This window comes from Hemicordylus capensis, chromosome 4, assembly GCF_027244095.1.
Source record: "Hemicordylus capensis ecotype Gifberg chromosome 4, rHemCap1.1.pri, whole genome shotgun sequence".
NCBI lineage: Eukaryota > Metazoa > Chordata > Lepidosauria > Squamata > Cordylidae > Hemicordylus > Hemicordylus capensis.
Genome location: NC_069660.1, coordinates 261,742,121 through 261,768,888, shown reverse-complemented (window position 1 = coordinate 261,768,888; position 26,768 = coordinate 261,742,121). Strand labels below are relative to the sequence as shown.

The window sequence follows — 26,768 nt, the reverse complement described above, 5'->3', positions numbered from 1 at the left end:
TTTTCTTATTTTCTAAATGGGCATTTCATTAACGTAGGATTTAATTTGCTTTTAAATTGTTCCTTATCAGGCTGAAAGTTAGAATCTATTAAGTAGTTTTTCTATTATCCTCCTCCTCATCAAAAAATGTTGAGTATGCTTACTACTTCATTACTACCAACAGTAATATGTATACATGGTGCACAAAATGAGCCATGTTGTTTTAAAACAGATTGTGGAAGAAAGGAAACCATTCATTGCTTGCTGTAATTACTAGAGCACTAATTACTCCTAATCACTGACATCCAGGGTCAATAAGGATGATAGCAGGAATATCAAAGACAAGATGTGCATGTGCAATTACATATTTTTCAAATGAAGCTGTAATTTTTTATGACTTCTATTTGCCACTTGACGTTAAAAATATTTAAAGGTGCCATTTTTAATAGTTATATATGTATATTTCATTTGCAGTTTGACGGTGAGAACATGTATATGAGTATGACAGAACCAAGCCAGGAGTATGTTCCAGCCAGCCAGGTGGGTTAATTAATCTTCTCTGCCTTGTTTCAAATTGTAATTAAACAAATTCAAAGAGTTGCATTGCAAATGAGTGGCACTATCAGTAACTGCTGCAATCAGAAATAATCATAATTTATAAACAAAGCATTTAAGCCTTGTTTCTAGCTAATGAGATAGCACTGATAAAACACTAGAGTTGGCAGTTGTTGAAGATACTACCTCGTTTGCTCTCCAGAAAGCAAGCAGCTGTTTTGCCAGCATGATCATTCCTAAGCAGTTGTTTTACCTTTAGGAAATAGTCTTTACAGGTGCATGCTATTTGTTTATCTGACTACAGACAAGTCAATCATTATAAACTACAGGTGCTACAAATTGTTATATGTATCACAGGCCTGTTTCAAATGAAGGGTAGCTTATTAAATTGTGGGGCAGGTAGATTTTGCTAAAAGCTAGTTTTATTTACTTAATTATTTTCTCCCCTGTCACATTTGTTTAATTATTTTCACCCTTACATAGGCCCTCGGGGTAGTTTTACAAATACAAATAGTCAAAAATGACAAAATAAATTAATAACATGAAAACATGGGTCCTGCTAAATCAGGCTGAAATCCTTGCAGTTCATTGTTTTGTTTAACCAGTGACCAACCACGTGATTGATTTATTTCACATATTTATATATCACCTAATGCCAAAGTCTCTAGGAGGTTTACAATAACACACCAAACCAAACCAAAAGATTAACACATTTAAAACATATATAAAATGTAAAATTAAACAATAAAATTCAACTAAACTAAAACTTGAACTTAAAATTTTGGCTGAAGAGAAAAGCCATCAGTGATGGCGCAGCTCTAATCTCAGCAGGAAGTGTGTTCCACTGCCCTGGGGTCACTACAGAGAAGGCTCACCTCTGAGTTGCCACCAGACGAGGCAGAAGACATGCTTCTTGGAAACCTCCAACAATAAGTGAGCCATATCATGCCATTGCCTGCTTCTCCCTGCAACTGATATTCCATGGGTTTCCAGCTTTGAGACTAGAGGTTACATTTCTCTACCATGGATAAGAATTATTGGTGTGTTTTGGATTAATTTGTCTTTAATGCCATTTAAAGCCATTTAAGCCAGTGGCCATCACTAAATTTTAATTTTGAGTTATATGATGAAGTACTTTTTTTGGTGCCAAACCAATCAGTCAGTCAATGCATTTCAGTTAGGGATGTGCACGAACCCTTCATTCAGCTGCTGGTGAGGTGTGGAGGAGTCCCATTGAAAAGCAGGCAAGGAGCTCCTTACTTTCTCTTTAAGGGAACTGTTCCCCACCCCGCCAAGTTGGCTTGAACACTGGCGCCCGAGCTAGTTCGGTGCTTCCTGGAGAAGGCTCCGAACCAGCTCATGCACATCCCTAATTTCAATGGGTTACACTGAGTTCCAGTATTGTGAGAAGTGTAGGAAAATTCTACTCTTTTCTACTCTATAAATTTTATTAATCTCTACCACACATCTTATCTAGGTTGGAATCCTAAACACATGTGTGCAAACTTGACCATATTGCAGCTCATCCTGACTCCAGATCATTTATGAACAAGTTAAATTGCATTGGGCTCATTGCATTAGACTTATTGCTTGCAGTGAAGGGAAGTAAGAACTTTATTTTTACTATTGGGCTTGGCTTCCTACTCTTTGAGCAGTTACTAATCCATAAAAGGATGCATCTTCTTATCCCATGTTACCAGAACTGCATGGAAGCACTGGCTAGACACTTCAGCTATACTTTTAGGCTTGCATGGGGAAATTAACTTAATCAGATCAGAAGTGCAGTCCTGACCAGTGTTTCCCCCTGTAACAGATGTTGTTGACTACATCTCCCATAATCTCCATCTAAAGTGGCCTTTAGCTGGGGATTATGGGAGCTGTAGTCATCAGCATCTGGGAATTCCTGTAACAAGGAACACTGATCCTGTCCTGGTATTAAATTTAAGTAGTTCTGCTGTATTGGAAATGAGGGAAGTGTGGCTGCTTTAAAGCTTTATTTAAAGTAAAATTGGGGAGTTACAGAAAGAAAGAGGAACCTAGCTAGGAATTTCAATAAATTGGCTAGCATTGCATATGCATAGATTTACAAAGAGTTCTTAACTAGAAATCCTTAACTCCTGGGATTGTAGGAGCGGGGAGGAAAGCAGAAAGAGAGAGAGAGGGATTGGTGAGGAGTCCGGGGAGAGAGAGATGGCTGAGTGGAAAGGGTTACCTATTCCTAGGCACATTCAGTACACAAAGTTTGATTCGGAGCCTCCTTGAGAGTAGGGTGCAGGGCAGGGTGAGGAAGGAAAGAAGGAGTGAGGGGCAGCAGCTGCATCTTGCCTTGTGAGAGTCCATGGATAGCAGCTCCCAACAGAGTGATTCCATGTGGCTTGATCAGGGTGGATATGCCCAAAATCATGCCCTGGGGCAGTGTCAATAGGCTATGCCTCCCTGGAGGGCAAGGTGATTGTCACAAGACAAAAGTGTCAATTGCTAAAGTGGACTTAATAAGTGCAGGTGTGCCCCAGAATTTCTGGGAAGACAAAGACAAGTTCAAGTTATGTATGGGTGGTGGAAATGTTTGCCTATTTGCTTGAAATTTGGGCATCATAGGTGCAAAATCCAAATCTTTTATCAATACTGAAGCTTTCACTCTTATCTTAGCCAGCCACTTTGACTTTAATGAGGGGGAAATGACTGTCTGTTTGCTTATATCTGCTGAACATTCCAAATGTTATTTCAACAAAGGAATCTTCCTGACCCAGGTCTATTAGCTACTCTTGAAAGAGACTTCCCTTTCCAGTCCATCTCAAATTAGACCTAAAGGTGTGTTGTCAAGCTTGCTTGTGATAATTACAGGTCCATGCCAAGGGGCTGAGGCTTTACGAGGTGAAAAGTTCTCTAGAGGCTCTTAGCCTGCAACTGGTTACTTTTGATAAATCATGGAGGGGGGCGCCTTTTGTGCAACCCCAGAATATGGCTGTTTGGCAACATCCATTACTATTAAGTTCACTTTTGAGGCAGGCAAAGTACATTAAGTATGTCTTTACTTGCTTGTTGTTATTCAAAAATGCTGGCAATGCAGGCCTTCTCTTTATAGAAACCAGGCTGATTCTTCATCAACAAGGGTGGTTTTTCTATATGCTTATGATTATATAATCCTATCAGAGGCATAGCTTTAATTGTGCCCCTGGGTCTAAGGGCTATCTTTGCTTCTCATCCCAGGGTCTACTCCAGCCTTGCTTTGCCTCTGAATTCTGTCTTGTATAATACATTCAGACAATTCACCCAGATCCTTAGACCCCTTTTGTTTAAGGGCCACACACTGATTATTTTTTAGGAGGCAGATTTTAGTGATAAGTTACAAATTTGTGTCAGAACATTAAGTGTTTGCCAGCTAGACCTAGTAACTTTTTAAAAATTTGACAGTTCTAATTAGCAATATGGCCATTAAAATCTTAAAATGGTTAAAATATAGAAACCATTAAACCACACAAAGGATCATTGTAGAAGCAAATAAAACAGTCAGATTATAAAAATAAAACTTATCCTCCAAATCCTGCTGAAATAAACATTTTGTCTAGTATTAAATGTAAGAAGGCAACAGAATTATCGTGCTTCCTTGAGGAGTGAGTTCGCCTCATACTGAACCAACTGAAGTTTCCGGACTACGTGCAAAGGCAGCCCTATGTAGAGCACATTACAGAAGTCAAGTCTGGAGATTATCAACATATGTACCACTGTTTTGAGGTCACTGATCTCCAGAAATGGACGCAGTTGGTGTATCAACCGAAGCTATAGAAAGCATCTCTAGCCACTGCCTCAACCTGAGAAACCAGGGAGACGTGTGGATCCAGAAGTACTCCCAGACTGCAAACCTGTTCCTTTTGGGGAAGTGTGACCCCATCTAGAACAGGCAGATCAAAATCGTCTCTAGAGTTCTGACCCCACAAAATAAGTACCTCCGCCTTATCTGGATTCAGCCTCAGCTTATTCTCCCTCATCCAGCCCATTACTGCTTCCAGGAGGATATGCCATCTCCTGAAGAAGTTGATGTGGAGAAGTAGATCTGGGTGTCATCAGCATACTAATAACACCCCGCTCCAAATCCCCTGATCTCTCCCAGCGGTTTCATGTAGATGTTAAAGAGCATTGGAGAATGTATGGAGCCTTGAGGGACACCATATTTAAACTCAGATTTTGAAGAGCAGCAATCACCAGTCGACACCATCTGGAACCTATCCGAGAGGTAGGAGCGGAACCACTGTAAAAGAGTGCCTCCCACCCACAACACCCTCAGGCATTCTAGAAGGATACCAAGGTCAATAGTATTGAAAGCCGCAGAGAGATTCAAAAGAACCAACAGAGTCACACTTCTTCTGTCAATTCCCAATTGGAGATTATCCATCAGGCCAACCAAGGCAGTCTCCATCCCATAGCCCGCCCGAAGACCAGTTTGAAATGGGTCTAGATAATAAGTTTCCTTCAAGACTTCCTGGAGCTGAGAGACCACCACCCTCTCAATTACCTTGCCCAGCCACAGGAGACAGGCCTATAATTGCTCAACTCTGAAGGATCCAATGCAGGTTTCTTTTAAAAAGGTCTAATAATTGCCTCCTTGAGACAAGGAGGCATCCTACCCTTCCTCAGAGAGGCCTTTATAATTTCTACCAAACCTCCTGTGACTATCTTCTTGCTAGATAGAACAAGCTGTATTGGACAGGGGTCAAGAGAACAAGTGGTAGAGCTCACCACTCCAATCAACTTGTCCACATCATCAGGAGTCACAAGCTGAAACCAATCCAGTCGAATCACATACGAGGAGTTGTTGGACATCTCCAGTTCAGACATTGAATTAATTGTGGAGTCCCCATCTAAGTCGGCCTGAATCTGAGAGTTTTTATCTTTGAAAAATTCTTTAAATACCTCATAGCATGTCACGGATGACTCCAAATTCTGATTCAGGGGAGGGGGGGCAGATAGTCCCCTCACAACCCTGAACAACTCTGCTGGATGTGAACTTGCAGAAGCAATACGGGCAGAAAAGAACTGCTTCTTTGCCGCACGTATTGCCTTAGCATAGATCTTTAAATATGCTCTATGTTGTAATCTGTCAGATTCAAGTCTTTCTCCAGTCACCTACCTTGCCGCTTCAGTCCCTGTAGTTCTTCTGTATACAAAGGGGCCAATTTTGAGGCAGGTCGGAGGGGATGATAAGGAGCAATAGTGTCTTCTGCTCCGGTGAGCAAGTTGTTCCAATTCTCAACCAGGGCATCAACAGGATCATCGGCAGAGCCAACATTAAATTCCTCCAAGGCTTCTTGGAATCCTATTGGATCCAGTAACCTCTTTGGGTGGACCATTCTAATAGGCCCCTTGCCCCTGCAGAGGTAGGAAGCAGTCATAAGCCTAACCTTAAACAGGTGTTGGTCCATCCATGACAATGGGGAGATTACAGGAGTCCCCACCCTGATCAGAGTAAAAGACCAAATCAGGCATGTGACCTGCAATATGCGTCGATCCAGAGACAGCCTGGGATAGGCCCATAGTTGTCATGGCTGCTATGAACTCCTGAGCTGCCCCGGACAAATTGATCCCAAAATGAACATTGAAGTCCCCCAGCACCATAAGTCTGTGAGACTCCAACACAAGCTCAGCAACCAAGTCCGTGAGCTCATTCCGTTGGGCAGCGGGGTGATCGGTGCACCAACAGAAGTCTCAATCTATCCCTGGTCCCCAAACTTAAGTACACACATTCAATATGGTCTGATAACTCAACAGGGACCCTGGTAAAGGAGATGTTATCCCTATAGACCACAGCCACTCCACCTCCCCACCCACATCCACTCACCTGCTCCTCTACAGAATATCCTGGAGGAAGAAGCTGGGCCTAAACTGGGCCACTAGCCTTTCACGACCAAGTTTCAGTAATACACACCAGGTCGGCCCCTTCATCCATAATCAAATCATGGATTAGTTCATGTTTATTTTGGACCGACTTTGCATTGCAGAGGAGCAGGATAAGGCTATGTGGGTTGTTGGCAGTGCTCCCCGAGGTCAGAGAGCTGGCAGGATAGCTGGAAGGGGGGGATTAAATTAAATTTCTGACCACCCTTTGCCTGGAACAGCCTGCTGACCTGACAACGCTACTCCTTCTATTCCCCACCACCGAGATTGCTGCCTCACATTCAAAGGCGCTGCCTGTCTCCCCATCTCCAGATGAACCCAAGAACATTACAGTAATTTCAGCCCAATTCTAAAAACAGCTAAACTAACTAAACAGAAGCCCCACTGCTGAGTAACTCCTCCCTAATCTGATAACTGAACAGAAGGTCCAGCCCTCACCGTCCCCCGAAGTGGCTATCTCTGTGGTGGCCCTACCGGTAGTGAACCTGCCATCACTGGCAGCATGCCTATATAGTCCTGGGCAGCAGCTCCAGCAGGTGGAATTCAGGAACAAAATCTGCCCAGTCACCTTTGGCCCCAATCCTGCGAGGACTCACCAACACAGACAGTCCTGGAGGGGGGAGCATATGGCAAATGAAGGGTGGGGGAGCAGAAGAGGAAGCAGCAAGGCAAGGACCCCAGCCTCTCACTCTGGGGCCTGCCAAGGCTAGAAGGTGTCTTTCCTCATCTGTCCTCCAGCAGGCTTCTGGCTGGAGGGGAAGTTCAGGAGAAGACATGATCAAAGTTGTTCAGAAAGCTCTGGTGCTCGCATGGCACATGAGCCACACTGCAGCAAGTGGCAGAGCTGGGAATCAGAGGGGAAAGTCCACCAACATCCCACAATGCACCGCACCAGGAGGCAGGCAGCCTGAGCAGGCACACAGTTGGGGACTGGGACAGAAGGGCACATTCACCAATAACAGCCCAGGTAAAAAACAGGCTCAGTCCTATTGCCCTGTATGAGCAGCCTCTTTGTGTCTTATTTGAGAGAAGATTCTCCCAAAGGTAACCTGGACCACCTCCATAAAGTTAAAACCAGCATTTCAAATTATGATTGGAAGAAATTCAGCTTGTTGGTTAAAAGTAATTAGGTAGCACTCTGCCCCTTTTGAGAACCTTTCTTAGGTCTAATATTGCTAAAATAAAAGCTTTATAATTTAATGTTAAATTGTGGCTGTTTATTTCAAACTGCAGAGAGCCATGCTTGAACACACTTCATAACATGATTTCATGTTCATCACAATGAAAGTATGATCCACCAGCATTCAAGATAGCAATGGGTTAGATTAACAATCTAACAATTACCACAAGATTTCCACAGGCCTTGGACTTATAACAAAGCCACAAGACAGGCAGTTTGTTTGTTTGTTTGTTTGTTTTATGAGGGATCTATCTATTCATTGGAGATTTCTGAATAACCCTGAAATTAACCTTTCTAGAGAAAAAGGGATGTGAGAGTGAGGTTCTGTCCAGACGATTTATGTTTGAGAGATAGCTGCATGGAACCAATACCAGAGATTTGATGTAGTGTAGTGGCTAAGTCACTGAGTTCAGTGTGAACCTTGAAATTGCCAGTTCAGATCTTTTCTCTTTCTCAATAGCTCTCCCCCATCCCAAATCTGAAGCTTCACAGCAGTCAGTAAGCCAGAACCCTGAGGTTCCTGGTGGCTGTGTCTTATAAACCTGCCAGCCACCTGACTTTCAAATTTTGGTTCAAAATGAGCAGAGAAAGTCAGTAGTCTCTGAGAGGGGTGGGCCATCTTAGTTGGTTGATGGGTGAAGCATTGATGGGTTCACATGGCATACCTGCAGGGAGTGTATGCTCACTGAGAACCTCTGGTTCCCAGCTCACTGATCTGGCAGTGAACTCATCCTTCCACTTGCTCTTGCTCTCCCTCTGCTCCCACAGTATGAGGATACTAATATATTTTTAGAGTATTGTAAGGATTTCTGAATGTGAAGCACTTTAAAGCTATGGTGAAGATGTTTCTACTGTCATCATACAACTTATTATTCATTTATGACATTGCATAAAGACTTAAAGTTTCTTCTTAAGTTGATTTACCTGAAGTTTCCAAGCTATTTCCCAGCCAGACACTAATCAGACACAGACCTTCTTAGCATAAGCAAAATTGCTATATCAGATAAATTATCAGATAGACATGTGGATAGCCATAAATTTGACTGTATTCAGCTACCTGCAGTTCAGTGGTTTCTTACCCAAATCCAAATATCAGTTGACCTACTGTCATCTAGTACATGCAGTGCTGACCTGCATCTACAGAAGGAAAGCTCTCTCCCACCACTAAACATAGGATCCATCATGATACGCATGCCTGAATTCCAACTGCAGGGGATCATTGACAGGCAACGAATATGCCTTCATCTCTTGCTTATGTACTTCCCAAGGCAATTCTGGTTGGCCATTTTGGCTGAAATAGATAATATCTTTGGTCTCATCCAGTAAGGCTGTTCTAATGGGTTTGTGTGGACACAACAGCTGTTAAATGCTCATGAAGACAGTATCCTATAGGTAAAATTGGTTGCCGGATTGGGCCAATGATGTTTCTTGTAATATGTGGCCCCAAATTCTGACAAGTTTATTATGGTTTGAAAACTATCATAACAAGTTCAAAACTGGCTTTCTCTCTGGCATCCAAGAGTTGAAATGTAAGTGGAATTAAATGGAAGAATAAAATATATAGTAAAATATCAGAACGCTGGACTTCATTGGAATTCCACTTATATGCAAAGATACATTTTTAATTAAAACAGTTATTTAAAAATTCACAGTGACTAACATCCACAGCAGCCAACTAGGATGCAGCAGAGCTGCATCTCTATACAGGCAGGCTGCTCCAAACTCAGCCAGCATCTCCACTTCTGGAGCAGCAGAGTGCACCTGTGGAAGGAGGGGGGGCAATTTTCATTGCTCTCCCCTGCCCCCCATTAAAAATACTTTTACAGATATATTTCTAGTAGGCAAAGAGCATTTATGGGCTCTTTCCCTAATAAGCTGTGCTGCTTCCCTAGCTGGCTGCCAGACAGTTATCTATATATATATTTCTCCTGGGTGTGCCCAGGAGAAATGCGTCCCAGCAGCCCAGCTGATTGGCTGGGCTGCTGGGGCACCTGATTGGTTCTGGCGCACCCAGGAGAACGGCGGCGGCGGCCATGGCCGGGGAGCCAGGCGGGCCCGGCCGCGGAGCCGAGGCGGCGGGCCTGGCTGGGCCCGGCGGCGGCGGCACTCCTGGGCCCGGCCACGGCGATGGGCCCGGCGGCGGCAGCAGCACCCTCGGGCCCGGCGGCGGCGGCGGCGGCACCCTCGGGCCCGGAGGCGGCACCCTCGGGCCCGGCGGCCGCGGAGGTAAGGCGGCGGGCCCGGCCACAGCGCAGGCGGCGGTGGGCCCGGCCACACTAGAGGCACAGATGCTCTGTGCCCGGGCCCACTAGTTTTTAATATTTTAATCAATGCCTAATGTATTTGTTATCTGACATTTGATACAGCATCCTACAACACAGTACCTAATATTTGATACAAGGATGGATTTGATACAGAAATGAGTACCCTTAAAAGTGTGAAATACTGTAATATTAGTAGCATTATAGTATTTTTCACTACCACGTAGTCTCAAGTTTAATTTATAATTTTATTCTATTTCTTTAATTACTTTATAACATGTCTGGGTCATATTGTTTAATATTGCAAAAAGAAAGCTATTTATAAAAAGAAAAGGTTTGCAACACTTTACTTTTAAAATAAACGTGTGTCTTTTGAAAGAATAAACTTGTACGACCATGGGCAGCATCCATTGGACAAGGGGGGACAAACGGCCCCCGGGGGTCCACAAGGAACCCACAAGGTTCATGGTGTGTGTGCCCTGCCACCGCTCTTACTGTGGGTGTTTGGCACTTTCTCTCCCCACCCACCTTCCTCCTCTTCCAACTCCTTTAACTCCTCTGCCCTCTCTCTGAAGCTCCTCCCCCTGGTCACCATGCAGGCACCACCAGAGGAGGGGCTTCCTAGCCCTGATCTGCCACTGTGCCCCTCGTGGAGGAGGACGGCGGCCCCCAGTGGCCCTGTGTCCGGCCTGGCTCCACACTGTCGAGCCAGCACTGAACTTTGTCCCCTGGCCTCCGGGAACCTCACTACACCCCTGTGTATGACTCAACTTACTTGGCTAAGCATCATCTAAGTTCCATAGATAATTTTTGAATAGAATTGGTTGATTAAAAGGGAGGGGCCCTAACCTTTCTATCCAAAAACTGCCTTGAAAAGTTTAGCAGTACTGTTAAATTAAAGCAGTCGGGCATCATCTTGTTCATGCCTTAAGGGCTTTGAAGCACAAGGGCTAATTGAATTTGTTTGAAACTGTAGAAGTACAAACTCTCAGAGTGATTGCTGTTACAAAGCAGCTGCTACCTTTCAGAGAATCATTATGTCTGTCTTAAATAGTTTTGAAGAAGAATTCACCTCCACTTTTTCCAAGAGAGTGATTTTCTTCTGCTGATATGCTATAGTGTGCATATGTAAATACCTAGTATCACTTGCTTGAGGTTCTTTGTTTTTTTTTAAGGTAGATGAAAAAGCAGGTTACACATTTTGAACAACTGTCTCAAAAATTCCCAATAGGACACTAAAATGACCTTTTTAATTATAGAACCACTGTATATTTTATAGGAATACCATTGAATTTTAAATGCATTATTCAAGTTAATTATTTTTAGTAGTCTTTTTCTCCTGCTTCCTGCTATTATGTAAAATGCAATAGGACAAAAAATAAACATTCTGCAGATGAAAAGTGTACATGCTGTTACTATGAATTTAAATTCCAGCAAGTGTAAAATAAGACAAGTATACTAAGGAATCAGAACCTTATGCTTATTAGAATGTGTTCGTATTCATGGAGGCATCATTGTTTCTTATTTGAAGTCTTTGTAAATCAATGTATCACCTTTAGGCTAATATAAATAAAAACTCATCCGTCAATCAGGAAAAGTATAACATCAAACATCTGCATAGCTTGGTAATCCAAGACAACTTGCCTCACAGCATCACTTGACAATTATCATTTCTGTTCAATTTGAAAATCAGTACATGCTTTGGGACTTAAGTACTAACTTGCTAAGTAGCAACATATGGCTCACTACTGTTCCTGTGATGTTGCTGCAAGCAAACAGCATAATTCTAGACTTGAAATGATTTCCACAGAAAGCCATTGTTGGAAATGAGCCAGAAGTATAACTATACCATAAAAATTAATGACATTCTTTTAGCTTGTCCCAATAGACTGTTTGATGCTGCTAGGCCTGTGTATATTTTATATATGTAAATATTGTATTCTTGGTGACAAATATCTAGTGTAATGCTATGTATCCCAGGCAGCTGTTAGAAGACACTCACCATCTAGATAGTCATAATCATACAGCAAAATTATATGACATTTTCATTAATAATTTGAACTTCAATGTGAATGTTATTTAAAATAGTTATGGTCTCAATACACATCAGATACTTCCTTTCTCAAACAAGTTCCTATAGTCATTGTGTGCAATCTTGGTAATGCCTTCTGTGTAGAGAAAAGGCAAGCAGGATAGTATTCTTCTCATCTGTGGAACTCCAGAGCTGAGTAATTTCAAAAAGGTACACAAGAGGATTTTATTACTTGGTCAAGAGTTCAGATTAGTAAAGTCTGCAAGAGAATGCATCAGTGATCATATATGTAAATACACAATGGCCGTTCAGTGGTGACAGTACAGCACTGAACTGGGTGTTGTCCATTTACAAAAATTCCTCAACATCTGGCAGTTTAACATATGTAAATATTCAAGTCTAACTCATTGTTAGCATAGCATACCATAGTCTTTATTTCGGTCTTTGACCAGTATACAACTCATTGTTATATTTGAGATAAGAAATGAATGATCACCCATGCTGGGTTGGATGGCAGCTCTAGGTAAGGGTATGCACAGAACCATTCTGGGTGGTTCAGTTTGAATTCAAAGTGAATTCAAGTGGAATTCAAACTGAACCACCCAGAATGGTTCTATGCATACCCTTACCTAGAGCTGCCATCCAACCCAGCATGGGTGATCATTCATTTCTTATCTGTGAACTAGTTTATTAGAACCAGCCGGTGGGTCGGTTTGTGCAGTCGAACCAGTTTGGCCTGGTTTGGGTGGTTGTGTTTGTAAGGGGGAATCTGGTGAGGAAAAAAGGATCCCTAACGCTAAAAGGGTTGAAAGGGCAGGCAGGCATCTTGCTGCCGGCAGGTCCTTGGTGGCCCCCCTGGACCCCCAGCAGTGTGGGCCATTGCACAGTTTGTGTGACACAAATGGCCTTTGCATATGTGAGGGGTCACACAAATGGCCTCTGCGTGGAGGCCATAACTGGGAACACCTGGGGGAGCCACCAGTGCCAGTAAATTGCCCTCTTGCCTGTGCCCCACTTGCCCTTTCAAACCCTTTAGCGTTAGGGATCCCCTTTGGATTCCCCTTTACAAGCATAGCCACCCAAACTGGTTGAACTGGACTGAACTAGTTCAATCTGAACCAGGCCTGGTTGGTTCGAACTCGGACTGGCCCCCTTTTGGGGGGCCAGTGTGGTTCGGGCACAAACCGGTCAAACTGAGTTGGTTCAAATTGAGCCAGTTCTGCACACCCCTAACTCTGAATCACAAGCAGACCAGGGTTCTAAACATGAAATATGCCTCAGAAAGGAGCCCTAGCAGTGTGATAAGATGAGGTAAAATCCTCCCTAAAGTCTTTCAACTGCTTGTCATTTGGTCACATGAAAGAAGGTTATGTTATTGGTATTTCTTGTCTGGTTATTGTTTCTATATGGGTTTTGTGGATCAGAAGTTGCATCCCTTATTCAGCTTATGTGTTTCTTCTTTCTCCTAATTGATAATCTATTAAACAGGTTTCATAGTGTAGTCTAGCTCCTTTCCTTTATGGTAGAATATAAACATAAATGTAAAATTATTTTTTCTTAGATGCCTCATTACAAAAGTATGTTAACTTAAACACCGTGTGTTTTCTATGATGTGTTACACAACCCTTATCAGCTGCAGTAGCTGACGCTATTAATCAATAAAACAAAAATAACAAAAGCTATTATTTTATCATCAACAAAGCAAACAGAAAATCAATCATCTGATGATAAATTTTCAGTTAAAGTGCTGAGGTTAGTTTCCCCCCCCAGCTTCTAATGCTTGCTTTTATTTGCTGCAGGTGACACAACATAATACCCTTGGATAGTTAATGGATATCCAGTGTAAAAAGTCGTGTTGTTGTTTTTTTAAAGTCAGTTTTTTAAAACAGCTTATGGGTATCATAGCTTGTTTATAGGGCAACAGTAGAAGAATAAAGAGAAATAACCATGGGCGAGATTGAGTTAACTTCATAAAGAAGATGGGTATCTGAGTCTATCTATGGGCATTTTTGAACTATTTATATTAGGAAACAGACTATGAACCTGTTCCTTATGGCAAAGGTTCCTTTAGTAAAGCCAGTTTGACCTATTGACCTCTGACCCAATGAAACAATAATGCCTGCATACTTTAGATTAATCTAGTTAGTCTCAAAATGTCTGGCATCTCAACAAGCCCAAACTAGTTACTCAAACCAGTCTTCGGTGTAGCATTCAAATGATTACCCTGTGCAATCCCCAGGGGTATTCATTACAGACAAAATTGCTCTTGCTGCCTTGCATACAAGCTGAGTTTTCAATGGGAAATGAAAGGCTGCCTAGAAAAATGGGACACCTAATTAAGTTAAACTACTCTAGCATTTGGCTTGACATCTTCATTACTCAAAATTAAAAAGATGCTTCACTTGAGCACACAAGTTACTATTGTTTATGTTGTTGCCTTAAATTGGCGTCCCATGCCGAAGTCTGTTTTTCAGAATTATATCTTTAATAGCTCACATATTTCTTGCCATTTATAAAAAGTCTGAAGAGCTACCAGAGGTACTCATAGTCTATATACTGTTAGTACAAATGGTCACATATCAAGTTAAAGTCAAGCTCTTTATGCGCCTTACTGGTCTCTGACAGGCTGAGTCCTGCAAGTATTTATTAAAAAATTTCCCCTACACTATTTTTGTAGATGCAGGACAATTAACAGATTGTTCTGCTTGTACAGTTCCCTGGCCTATAGCTGTCTAAAAACAAAACAAAAAAGGTGTTTTGGCACCACAGAACTTTCTAAAACCAATTAGCCTTGTCAGACATTTGCCCTGTTGCTTTTGAACAATGCTTAGCATCCAGGATTTAATTTTTAAAGAATGAGTGGAACATTTGAAAGCACATCAAATAACTTCTGATGTATGTATGTATGTATGTATGTATGTATATATGGCAGTATGTAAACTTCTTATATAGTGCCTCCTCCAACAATCAATTAAAAAAAATTATTCAAGGGCAAACGCCTGGTGAAACAGGTGTGTCTTAAGAAGGGCCTTAAAAGTAGCCAGGGAGGGAGCTGAACAAATCTGGGCAGGAAGAGTGTTCCAAAGAAGAGGGGCGGCCACAGAGAAGGCCCTTCTGTGGGCCCAGACACCACGCAATAAACCAGATCCCAGGGCACTGAGGACCAGCTGAGAAGACCTCACAGGATGGGATACAATTGGCCAAGAGAGGCGATCCCAGATAAATAAGGGTACTTAGCCCATAAGGGTTTTGTAAGTGAGAACCAGCACTTGGAATTCAACCCGGAAGCAAACAGGCAACCAGTGCAGTGACCATAAAAGAGGTGTGACACTATCAAATCTACGGTCACCCATGAGGAGGTGGGCCACTGCATTCTGGACTAGTTGAAGCTTCCGAATGGTTTTCAAAGGCAACCCTAGGTAGAGCACATTATAGTAATCAAAACGAGGGGTAACAAAGGCATGAGTTACTGTTGCCAGGGCCTGACGGTCGAGGAAAGGCCATAACTTGCAAACCAGGTGAAGCTGGGCAAAGGCACCCCTGGCCACGGCCTCCACCTGCTGTTCAAGCAGGAACCACAAGTTCAGGAGGACCCCCAGATCATGGACTGTCTCTCTCAAGGGAAGTGCAACTCCATCAAGAGATAATCTCACACACGGCAATTGGCCAGATCTCAAACTGAACAAGAGCAACTCGGACTTGGAGGGATTGAACCTGAGCTTGTTTTGGCCCATCCAGGTCCTGACAGCCTCTAGGCACTGAGCCAGCACATGAATGGCATCACCTGTTTGGCCAGGGGTAGAGATATAAAGCTGAGTATCATCAGCATATTGATGAAAACTTACCCCAAACCTACAGATAGCCAAGCCCAGAAGCTTCATGTAGATGTTAAAGAGAATGGGAGCAAGGACTGAGCCCTGTGGAACCCCACAAGAAAGGGGCCAGGGCGCAGAACACTCACCCCCAATTGACACTGACTGGAATTGCCCAGTGAGGTAGGACCGTAACCACTAAAGAACAGTTTCCCCAAGACCCAGCCCACTTAAGCACTCCAGAAGGATAGCACGGTCAATGGTATAAAAGGCCACTGAGAGATCAAGAAGAATCAATAGAGGTGTGCTTCCCACATCAAGGTTATGACCTGTAGGTCATCCAACAGGGCAACTAATGCCGTTTCAGTGCTGTACTGCGGCCTAAAACCTGACTGGCAAGGATCCAGGAAATCAGTCTTCTCCAGGACTCATCAACTGAGCACAAACCACCTTCTCCAAAATCTTACCAAGAAAATGAAGATTGGAGATTGGATGGTAGTTATCCAGATTGTCAGGGTTGAGAGAAGGCTTCTTCAGGAGATGGTAGACCACTGCCTTTTTAAGGGCTGATGGAACAAACCCCTCCCAAAGAGAGGAATTAACCATCTCTTGAAGCCAGGAGAGAACATTGCGCCTCGCAGCCCTAATGAGCCAGGAGGAACAAGGGTCTAGGGATGTGCAAACCGGTTTGAACTCGTACCAGTTCGAATTCAAACTGGGGTGGTTCAATGGTTTGAATTCGAACCAAACCAGCCATCAGGTTTGAGCTGCAGGTTCGAATTCGAACCAAACTGGGGGTGGTTCGATTTGAATTGGTTTGAACCTACTAAAGTGGGTAGGGTGGTAGCTGGCACACATGCATACCTACCACCCAAACCCCAAAGCAATCGGAAATGGTTTTTTAATGAATTTTTGAAATATATTTCTGTTTGTCTCTCATAGGGTATAATGGGACTCAAACCAGCCCATTATTCCCTATTGTGGAGCACCCATGGGTGCCAACAACCACCCAAACCTCAAAACAATTGGACACTCCTACGATTTTTTATGAATATTTGAAATATTTTTAATTATTTTCCTCATAGGGTATAATGGGACAGAACCAGCCCATTATCCCCTATTGTGGAGCACCTAGGGGCACAAAAGTGGGGTGGGTGGTAGGCACCCAGGGGTGCCTACCATTCACAAAACTCCAAGGCAATCGGACACTCCTCCGATTATTGGTGAATTTAAAAAGTATTTTTGAATTCCTCATAGGGAATAATTAATTAATCGCAAACACCCCCTGGACCGGACTGGACTGGGGGGCATGGTTTGAGGGGGTGCCGGACTGAACTGGCCTGGTCCAGTTTGGGCCCAGTTTGGACTCGAACTGAACTGGACCAGCCAGTTCCATGCATACCCTTATTGGTAACTGGCTGAAGGACAGAAAAGAGAGGGTAGGAATAAATGGACAGTTTTCACAATGGAGGGAGGTAAGAAGTGAGGTCTTCCAGGGACTGGTACTGGGGCCAGTGTTCTTTAACTTATTCATAAATGATCTAGAAGTTGGGGTAAGCAGCCAAGTGGCCAAATTTGCAGATGACACTAAACTATTTAGGGTGGTAAAATCCACAACAGATTGCAAGGAGCGCCGAACTGGGGGAGTGGGCGACAAAATGGCAAATGCAGTTCAGTGTAAGCAAGTGTAAAGTGATGCATATTGGATCCAAAAACCCCAACTTCATATATGTACTGATGGGGTTTGAGCTGTGAGTGACTTACCAGGAGACAGATCATGGGGTCGTGGTGGAAAGTATCAACCCAGTATGTGGCAGCTGTGAAAAGGATTGAAAACAAAACTGCTAATATTTTAATGCCCTATTATGCTTTCAGGTGGGGCTACATTTGGAGTACTGTGTACAGTTCTGGTCACAATGTCTTAGGAATGACATTGTAGCAGAAGAGGGCAAACAAGATGATCAGGGGCCTGGAGCATCTTCCTTATGAGTCAAGGCTACAGTAACTGGGGCTTTTTAGTTCAGAAAAGAGGTGACTATGGAAAGGCATGATACAGGTGTATTTATGCATGGAGTAGAGAGGGTGGACAGAGAGAAATTTTTCTCGTTCTCTCACAACATTAGAACCAGGTATCATTCCATGAAACTGATAGCCAGGAAACTTAGGACCGAGAAAAGGAAGTACCGTACTTTTTCACATAGCACATAATCTATGGAATTTTCTGCCACGGGATGTGATGGCCACTAGGCTATAGATGCCTTCTCCAGCCTCAGAGGCAAGATCCTTCTAAATACTAGTTATAGGGGAGCAACGGCCGGAGAGGGGGCATGCCCTCACCTCTTGCCTATGGGCTTTTCAGAGGCACCTGGTGGACCACTGTGGGAAACAGGATCATGGATTAAATAAGCCTTGGGCCTGGTCCAGCAGGGCTGTTGTTATGAAACTGCTTTATATTGAGTCAGACCTTTATGTTATGTTTTTTATGAACTGCCTTTTATAGAGTCAGAGCATTTGTTCATTTAGGTCAGCATTGTCCACACTACCTGGCAGCAGTTTTCCAGGTTTTCCAGCAGAAATCTCTCCCAGCCCCACCTGGAGATGCCAGGAAATGAACCTGGGACCTTCTGCATATAAGCATGCAGATTCTCTTCCACTGAACTATGGCCTCATCCTCAGAGGCAACTTAAATTTTCCATCTCTGAGCCATTGACCCTGTTTTAAATTTGTGCGAAGGTAGCCTGAGTGGAGGAAGAATATTCAGAGGCTCACTTAATGAATTTTGCTGATGTTGTCTGTTCTAAGTATTTATATAGCACTTTCTCAACACTTATTCCTAATCCCTTACAGAAACTAAGCCTGATTACAAGAAACTGTGTTTGTGCAAATTTATTCTGTTAAAACCATCTCTAAAGCGTATCCCAGGTTGTCTTCATATCAGGTTCTCCATGGTTGCTATTTGTCCTGAAAGGGAAGCTGCCATTGGAGGGAAAGAGTTAAAGCCTTAATCCATCCAACTCCTTCACAATTCAGATCTTGTTATTTCTGTTGGAGCTAGGACCCTGGCAGCATCAGCACTCAGCTGCAATGTCTCATAGTGACCACTGGAGTCATGGATAAAAGTGCTGGGCTCATTGTTCTTTGTTCTTCCAGTGTTAGTCTCCATTTTGTCTCTCCAGAGATGGCTGTTTGTTTTTGTCTCTCTCTTTAGCCATGAGCTACAGCGGAAATTAAGCTGCAGGCTTTTTCGCATTTATTTGTAAGCTTTTCTTTAAATCCTTGTAGTTCTTCGATATTAAAGAACTGTCTCAATATCTCCTGCTTTGCTGCTTTCTCACCAAACTGGTTTTGCTTTGCTATTTGGGGACTGAACTGCCATTCATTTTTTTGATTTATTGAAATCAAATTAACAACAAACAACAACAACAACACCTGTCTGACTGTGTAAACAAGATATAATAATAATAATTTTTCCCTACAATTTCCCCTCTCCCACTGTATGGCTTCTATTTAACAAAGAAATAGACAGGGCCAAATGACATGATTAATGTCACATGTAGATGTCCCTTAGTGATAGTATTTAAAATAGCTGCACTATAGATTTACATTTTGAAAGAATCCCAAGAATGGGAACATATGACAGGCACAACATCTTGATTGCCAGTTAAGAGTCAAAGATGCTAATGATGCATCTGACAAGCTAAATGTGGTGTATAATATACATTGTTCCATGGAAGTAATGTTAACATTAGGAAGTCTTTTTATGCTGTAGTTTGGTTGTTGCATTGTTTCAAACAATGTGTCATCTGATTAATACTGTAGGGTTTCTTTCCAGCATGATTCAAGCTTCTGACAGCCTCATATTTAACCATAGTTGCAAGCCAGCCACATTAGTCTTATTCAGACATGATGTTGCACATGAGTACAATTCTCTGGATTAGTGTTTGTGTAGCCCTATTTAAGCCACTTAATGGCACAGCAGGGAAATGACTTGACTAGCAAGCCAGAGGTTTCCAGTTCGAATCCCCACACCTATATCGGGCAGCAGCTATATAGGAAGATACTGAAAGGCATCATCTCATACTGTGTAGGAGGAGGCAATGGTAAACACCTCCTGTATTCTACCAAAGACAACCACAGGGTTGCCTTTGATGACACTTTGTTGTCGATGTTGTCATCGTTTGTTGACACCATTGTCGATGTTGTCAACATCGACTTGATGACACACTTTACTTTAATTCAGCCCTATTCAGATATTTTTTAAAATGCAGCTGTAAACACGTACAGTGGTGGTTGAATGTCATGCTGCACTGCTCATGCTTATGATAGTGTTTCAACAGGGAAGCACCATTTCTGTGATGGTTGGAGCTTCCATGATTGTGAGGCTGGTGTTAATGTGTAAATAGGACTATTGATTTCAGTTAAATTCTCTTCCAAGTAGGTGTGTTAAAACTGAAAAGTGAAAAACATTGCTTGAAAATTCTGTTGATAACTAATAAGACTTACTCAGTCCATGTTCCACAAACACGAAAGTATCAAAGTAATGGGTGGCAAATTGCATGGCTAAAATAAGACATGGAAGAAAAAAATGTAAAATATTGTCTTACTGTATATAAACAACTGGAATATCTAATTTTGGAGCTAAAATCTAAGGTACATATTTTTAGACAAAAGAAAAAAGGGGAGGGAGAATTTGCATTTGTGGCATAAATTGTACTTTCGGAATAGAATGTTGTGAACCTCAAATTTCAATAGGCAGTTGAATTTCTTTGGATGGCTCTTTAGGGAAGGGAAGTGTCTTCAAGGATGTCTTGAGAAGATTAAATCCCTGGTACAATTATTTTGTTAGTAATAATAATTCTAAGGATCCATAGGTAACTATGTGCAATATACTGATGACACTAAATATGAGCATGCAATCTTCAATAGATCAGGATGTGTGCAGCCTTGTGAATGAATGATTGAAGTTACCTGAGTGATCCTATTCCTGCCGCCACTGTTCATCTGTCGCCATTTAAGGAGAAGCAGTGTGTACTGCTACAATTGGACCACACTGATTTTCCTTTGCATGGAAAGGATTTTCCATTTCCCAGATAATTGTGGAGGAGGTAATGCCAGATACTGCTGGGACAATTGCTGTTAATCTGGTGCAAGTGGATTGCACCACTGGTGGCACTTTAAACTGCCTTAACTCTCTGGTAAAGGGGTTTTACCTTAGCTGAGGTTGCTGTGTTTTAATGGTTGTTTTTGGCTTCCTGAATATAAGATTCCTTGCTTCTGATACTTTTTTTCACCATTTTATGTAAATAGTGAAAGAAATATTGGAGCGGTAAGCTTAATTAACGCATACCTATTTTCTTTCAGGGGACTCTGCTGCTTTAAAAATATAATCAGTTATGCAGCAGTCAACATTCTCTCGGTCTTGTAGTGGAAAATTAATGTTTTGCTTGAAGCACTGCCCTTTATCTAATGTGAATTAAAGAAATTGATGAGCACTACAGGGGGAAAATGTTGTACCTCTGCAGCAATATGATCCTGATAACTTCTGTGTGATAAAGTAATACACTGTGAGTTTTTAAAATGATTGTGATTTATTGCTGTTGTCTTTGCAATAAAGAAATAAAAAAAAATGTTTGCAGGACCATTGACTTGAAGATATCGGTGATGTTGGACAATTCTTACTGAGTGTTAAGATGATTTATATAGCAGATTGAAGATCGGTACAGGAATGTATTATAGTTTCATCCTTTCCAGACTTCTTTATGCAGAGTTGAAAAATGTTGAACAATACTTGGACATCAAAAGCAAGATCTTCATAATTGTTGCTGCCCAATCATTATTCATAAATTTCAGAAAAATGCAAAATGATTTTTTTCTAACAACTGACAGTTGCTCCCAGCTATAGGTATGCCTTGTGGTAGTAAGAGTGAATTGTCTCTTTGCTAAACAGAGTCTGCCCTGGTTTGCATTTGAATGGGAGACTATGTGTGAGCACTGTAAGATATCCCCCCCTAGGGAATGGGGCCACTCTGGGAAGAGCACCTGCATGCTTGCATGCAGAAGGTTCCAAGTTCTCTCCCTGGCATCTCAAAGAAAGGGTTGCAAGATACTCCTGCCTGCAACCTTGGAGAAGCTGCTGCCAGTCTTGGTAGAAAGTACTGAGCTAGATGGAGCAATGGTCTGAGCAATAAGACAGCTTCTATGCCAGTTATGAAGTTATTGTGATCTATACATACGTTATGCATAAGAGAAGGGAGACAGCTGAGAATCAGATATCTATCCACAGAATAATGGCAAAGGAGTCAGATTGCAATGATGCAGTGTCAAGCTGGGGTTAGCCATTGAACAAATAGCAATTTCCATGCAACCCATAGGGGAAAGGGGTGATAAGCTATATGGAGTCTTTCATCTACATGAAACCACTGGGAAAGGTCATCAGGGGATTTGGTGCTAGGTGTTATCAACATGCTGATGATACCCAAATCTATTTCCCCTTTTCATAGATATCAGGAAATAGTGTCAGTCCCTTAAATGTCTGCCCACAGGCAGCAATAGGATGGTTGAGGGATAATAAACAGAACTGAATCCAAGCTATATGAAGGTGGTAGTTGTTGGAGGTCCTAACCTGCAAGACGGGATAGAACTTCCTGTTCTGGATGAGGTTACACCCCCCCCCCCAAGAAGAACAGGTTTGTAGCTTGGGACTGCTCTTGGACCTGGGTCTCACCCTGGTGCCTCAGGTTGGAGCTGTGGCCTGGAGCACTTTTTACTAGCTGGGATTAATTTGGCAACTCCACCCATTCCTTGGGGAGAATGATCTAAATACAGTGGTACACCAGCTGGTAACTTCCAGGCTGGACTACGGCAATGCACTCTGTGTTGGGCTGCCTTTGTACGTAGTTCGGAAACGTCAGTTTGTTCAAAATGTGGTAGCCAGATTGGTCGGGTATCCTGGAGAGATCACATAGGAACATAGGAAACCGACATATACTGAGTCAGACCATTGGTCTATCTAGCTCAGTATTGTCTTCACAGACTGGCAGTGGCTTCTCCAAGGTTGCAGGCAGGAATCTCTCTCAGCCCTATCTTGGAGAAGCCAGGGAGGGAACTTGAAACCTTCTGCTCTTCCCAGAGCGGCTCCATCCCCTGAGGGGAATATCTTACAGTGCTCACACATCAAGTCTCTCATTCATATGCAACCAGGGCAGACCCTGCTTAGCTATGGGGACAAGTCATGCTTGCTACCACAAGACCAGCTCTCCTCTCTTAAACAGTTGCACTGGCTGCCAATATGTTTCTGGGCAAAGTACAAAGTGCTGGTTATTACCGTTAAAGCCCTGAATGGCTTAGGTCTGGGTTACCTGAGACTGCACCTTTCTCTACAAGATCCCACCACTCATTAAGATAATCAGGAAGAATCCATCTTCAGGTGTCACTTGTTCATCTGGTAGTAACCTGGGATTGGGCATTCTCTGTTGTTGCCCCTAGGTTGTGGAATGTGCTCCCTGTGAGCATAAGTTGATTGTCTTCCTTGGAAGCTTTCAAAAATACCCATCTTTTTAGCCTGTCTTTTAATGATATCTAGTTTAATTTTAATCTGGTTTAATTTTTCAAATTTTAATTGTTTTATTATATGTCTTTATTTTTAATGTAAACTGCTCAGAGCCACTTTAGGAAGGGCGGTATGTAAATTGAATGAACAAATGTCTTGTTGAGCAGCAGAATGCACACAGATCAAAGGCAGAGTGATTTGTGCTGATTTCCCCAGTCTACAGTAGTGCTCTTTGCCACCCAGAAATAAATTGTGAGGTTTTCCTCCTGTTTATTAAGAAGGGGTGGATCTATACTGTGGGCAGAGTGGATGGCGCTCACCTTAAAAATTGCTTCAGCCATTTTGTCTCTGCTCCCCCTGTTATCACCATTTTGTTTCCCTCTACTATCTAGCTGGCTCCCTCTGTTATATCCTGCCTAGCCTGCAACTAAAGGTTATGAGGTAGGCATTGGTACCACCTTTTGAACAAGCAAGTGAAAAGATACCAAGCTTTTAAAATATTGATATTATTGAGGCAGGAGCCATTTTTTGGGAAATGGGTAGTGTTTGATCCACTTTGAACCAATCAGGTAGGAGACCAGGCTGATTGACTCCTAAGGCAGCCAATCAGGACACCTGGAAGGGGAATGTCATTATTTTATTTTATGCATTGCGAAGGAGAAAGCTATTTTGATCAGACAGCCCAAGCAGCATAGAGAAGTGTTCTGTTGACTGTGTACTAACATTGGGTGAACATCACCAATGTTACCAAAAGAAGAAATGTTTTTTAAACAATTTCTTTAAGAAAGGTTTCAAAAAAAAATTAATAAGCAAAAACACTCGGGGCGATGAGGTTGGCTTGCTGCTTCTCCATGCAGCGGCCCCACTGTGCTCCTTCTCTCATGGGTCCAGCTGACTTGACTGTTCCAAAGAGTTGTGCCTGCTTCCTCAGATGGAGGCCCTGCTGTGTTCCTTAGGCAAATGTGCTTCCCCTTCTGGGAAGAGTTACCTGGCCAACTGGCTGAAGGAGCACAGCGGGCTTGCCACCTCGGGAAGCAGTATGCGCCTCCTTGCTCAGGCTTGGCTGGCTCTCATCACTAATGAGAGCTCACTGCCTTCATTCCCACCATGTCCCTCTTCCACTCCCACCTCGTCCCACTTCCCTTCACTGCTCATTATCAGGTGCTGCTGGCTGGCTGGGTACAGCTGGCCACAGCATGTTTGAATTTAAGGAATGCCAATGCCTGCTAACTGGGCAAAGAGGCACCTTTTAACATGGTGATTCTCTTTATTTAGCAGGGGGAGAGTAACTGGCCCTATCTACCCTCAGCATAGTACCTCCAGTGACTGTTGCTGGTGTCTATCTTATGTTTCTTTTTAGATTGTGAGCCCTTTGGGGACAGGGTAGCCAACTTATTTATTTATTATTTCTCTGTGTAAATTGCCTTGAGCCATTTTTGCAAGGGCGTTATAGAGATTGAAATAACAACAACAACAACAACAACAATATTCAGCCAACCCAGGTCCTTGGGAAGGACTCGATGTCTGGATAAAACAAACCAGTCAATAACACCTGTCTGACTGTGTCAATAAATAAATAAATAATAATAATGGTGAGATGTAACTTTAATAAATCTATACCGGATCAGTCATTGCCCGGGTCAACAAGGACCATGCCAGGTGCTGGAGTCCCTGGACATCTGGTGACAAGTGCGCTACAGGACTCAGGATCTTCTGTTGAGCAACCAGGGCTGGAGACTGGAAGGTTACTGGAAGAAACATCACTTAACCGGAAAAAATATACGAAAAATGCCAACAAGGAAATAATGATCTGCTATTACAAGTCTAGTCCAACTAGAAGAGGTTATTTTAAAAGAATGTACCAAATTTGGAAAGAGAAGCATCCATATGCAGAAATAACAGCACAAAGGCTAGCAGACCAGAGATGATTCATAATAAGAAATAAAGTATTCACAGGAGTTGAGCTGGAAGAACTGCAATGAGCAACACAGGCTCAAGATATGGAAGAAGAATTACCACCAACTGAAGAAGGTGCTCAGGCGCAGGTGGAGGAGGAGGTGTTGGAAATAGAGGATGCCACTGTTGCTGAACTGTTTCAAAATCAAAACCAGGCAACCTCCCCTTTGCCTTCACCTCAAAAACCCAAATGCCATTTAACAGAAAAGCAACAAGAACTAAAGCAAAGAATAACTGAGCACATGAACCAAACAACCACCAGGGTTCGACTTCCAGCTCTAAAAACAGTTGCCAAAAGACAACTTGCTCAGGTATTAAAAGATGTCAATGTTGCACTTGCAGAAATAACCACCAACAATTCGCAAGAAACAAACCAACTAATGTACAGTGCAGCAACAACAACAATACAAGAGCTCGGATATAAGATCAGTGGACCTGTAAAAAAAGAAAGTAGTACATCACCTAAATGGAAGATTAGATTCGAAAATAAAATCTCCAGCCTTAGATAAGATGCTAGTAAATTGAAAGATATGAAAGACAAGAAGCTGAAGAATGAAAACACCAAACAGTATCTGATCCAAAAATACCACCTAGATTCAAGGAAAATTAGAGAAGTCCTGGAAATAATAAAGCAGCAAATAACAGCAGTATCAAAGAAGATTAGCAGATATGAAGCCAGAATTATACAACACAGGCAAAATCCCCAATTCCAGTCGAATCAGAGATGTTTCTACCAAAGCATAGAAGGAGAAACTGCAAGAAACTTAGAAACACCAAATAAAGAAGAAACAGTGCAATTCTGGGGGAAGTTATGGGACAATCCAATAGATTATAATAAAAAAGCAGGCTGGGTGAAAGAGATCGAAAAATGTAACCAACAAATGCAAGATCTAATAATAACACCAGAATTAATAAGTAAAGGAGCAAAGAAAATTAAAAATTGGACTGCACCAGGCGACAATGAATTTCATGGCTTTTGGCTTAAACACCTAACAAGCCTACATAAACAATTATCAAAACTGTTCAATCACATTTTGCAAGGCGGTGATATTGAACAAGGGATAACAACTGGGAAAACTCATCTCATAATGAAAGACCCAGCAAAAGATGCAGTTCCAAGTAATTATAGACAGATAACCTGCCTGCCAACCATGTTCAAATTATTAACTGGAATAATAATAATAATTTGATTTCTATACCACCCTTCCAAAAATGGCTCAGGGTGGTTTACACAGAAATATAATAAATAAATAAGATGGAATAATAGCAGATGAAGTAATGCAACACTTACTAACAAACAAACAGCTTCCAGTTGTACAGAAACGAAATTGCCCAAACACCAGAGGCACAAAAGACCACCTACTAATTGACAAAATGATTTTACAAAATTGCAAGAGAAGAAAAACCAATCTAAGTGTTGCATGGATTGACTACAAGAAAGCCTTCGACTCATTGCCTCATACATGGATACTAAAATGTTTAGAAACAACTGGTGCCAGCAAAAACATTCAGATATTTATTTTTAAAAAGCAATAAGCATGTAGAGTACACA

At 42.3% G+C, this 26,768-nt stretch overlaps 1 protein-coding gene across 8 annotated transcripts in view; it reads left to right on the top strand.

The window, feature by feature from the left end:
* The window catches only part of TOX (thymocyte selection associated high mobility group box), a 347,867-nt gene that overhangs the window by 180,158 nt on the left and 140,941 nt on the right, over positions 1-26,768 (top strand). For all 8 annotated transcript variants that reach the window (XM_053250482.1, XM_053250485.1, XM_053250477.1 and 5 more), the window contains one exon: positions 454-519. In XM_053250482.1, coding sequence (XP_053106457.1) covers positions 469-519 — 51 coding nt within the window. In that variant the 5' untranslated portion in view covers positions 454-468. The remainder of the gene's footprint in view (positions 1-453; positions 520-26,768) is intronic.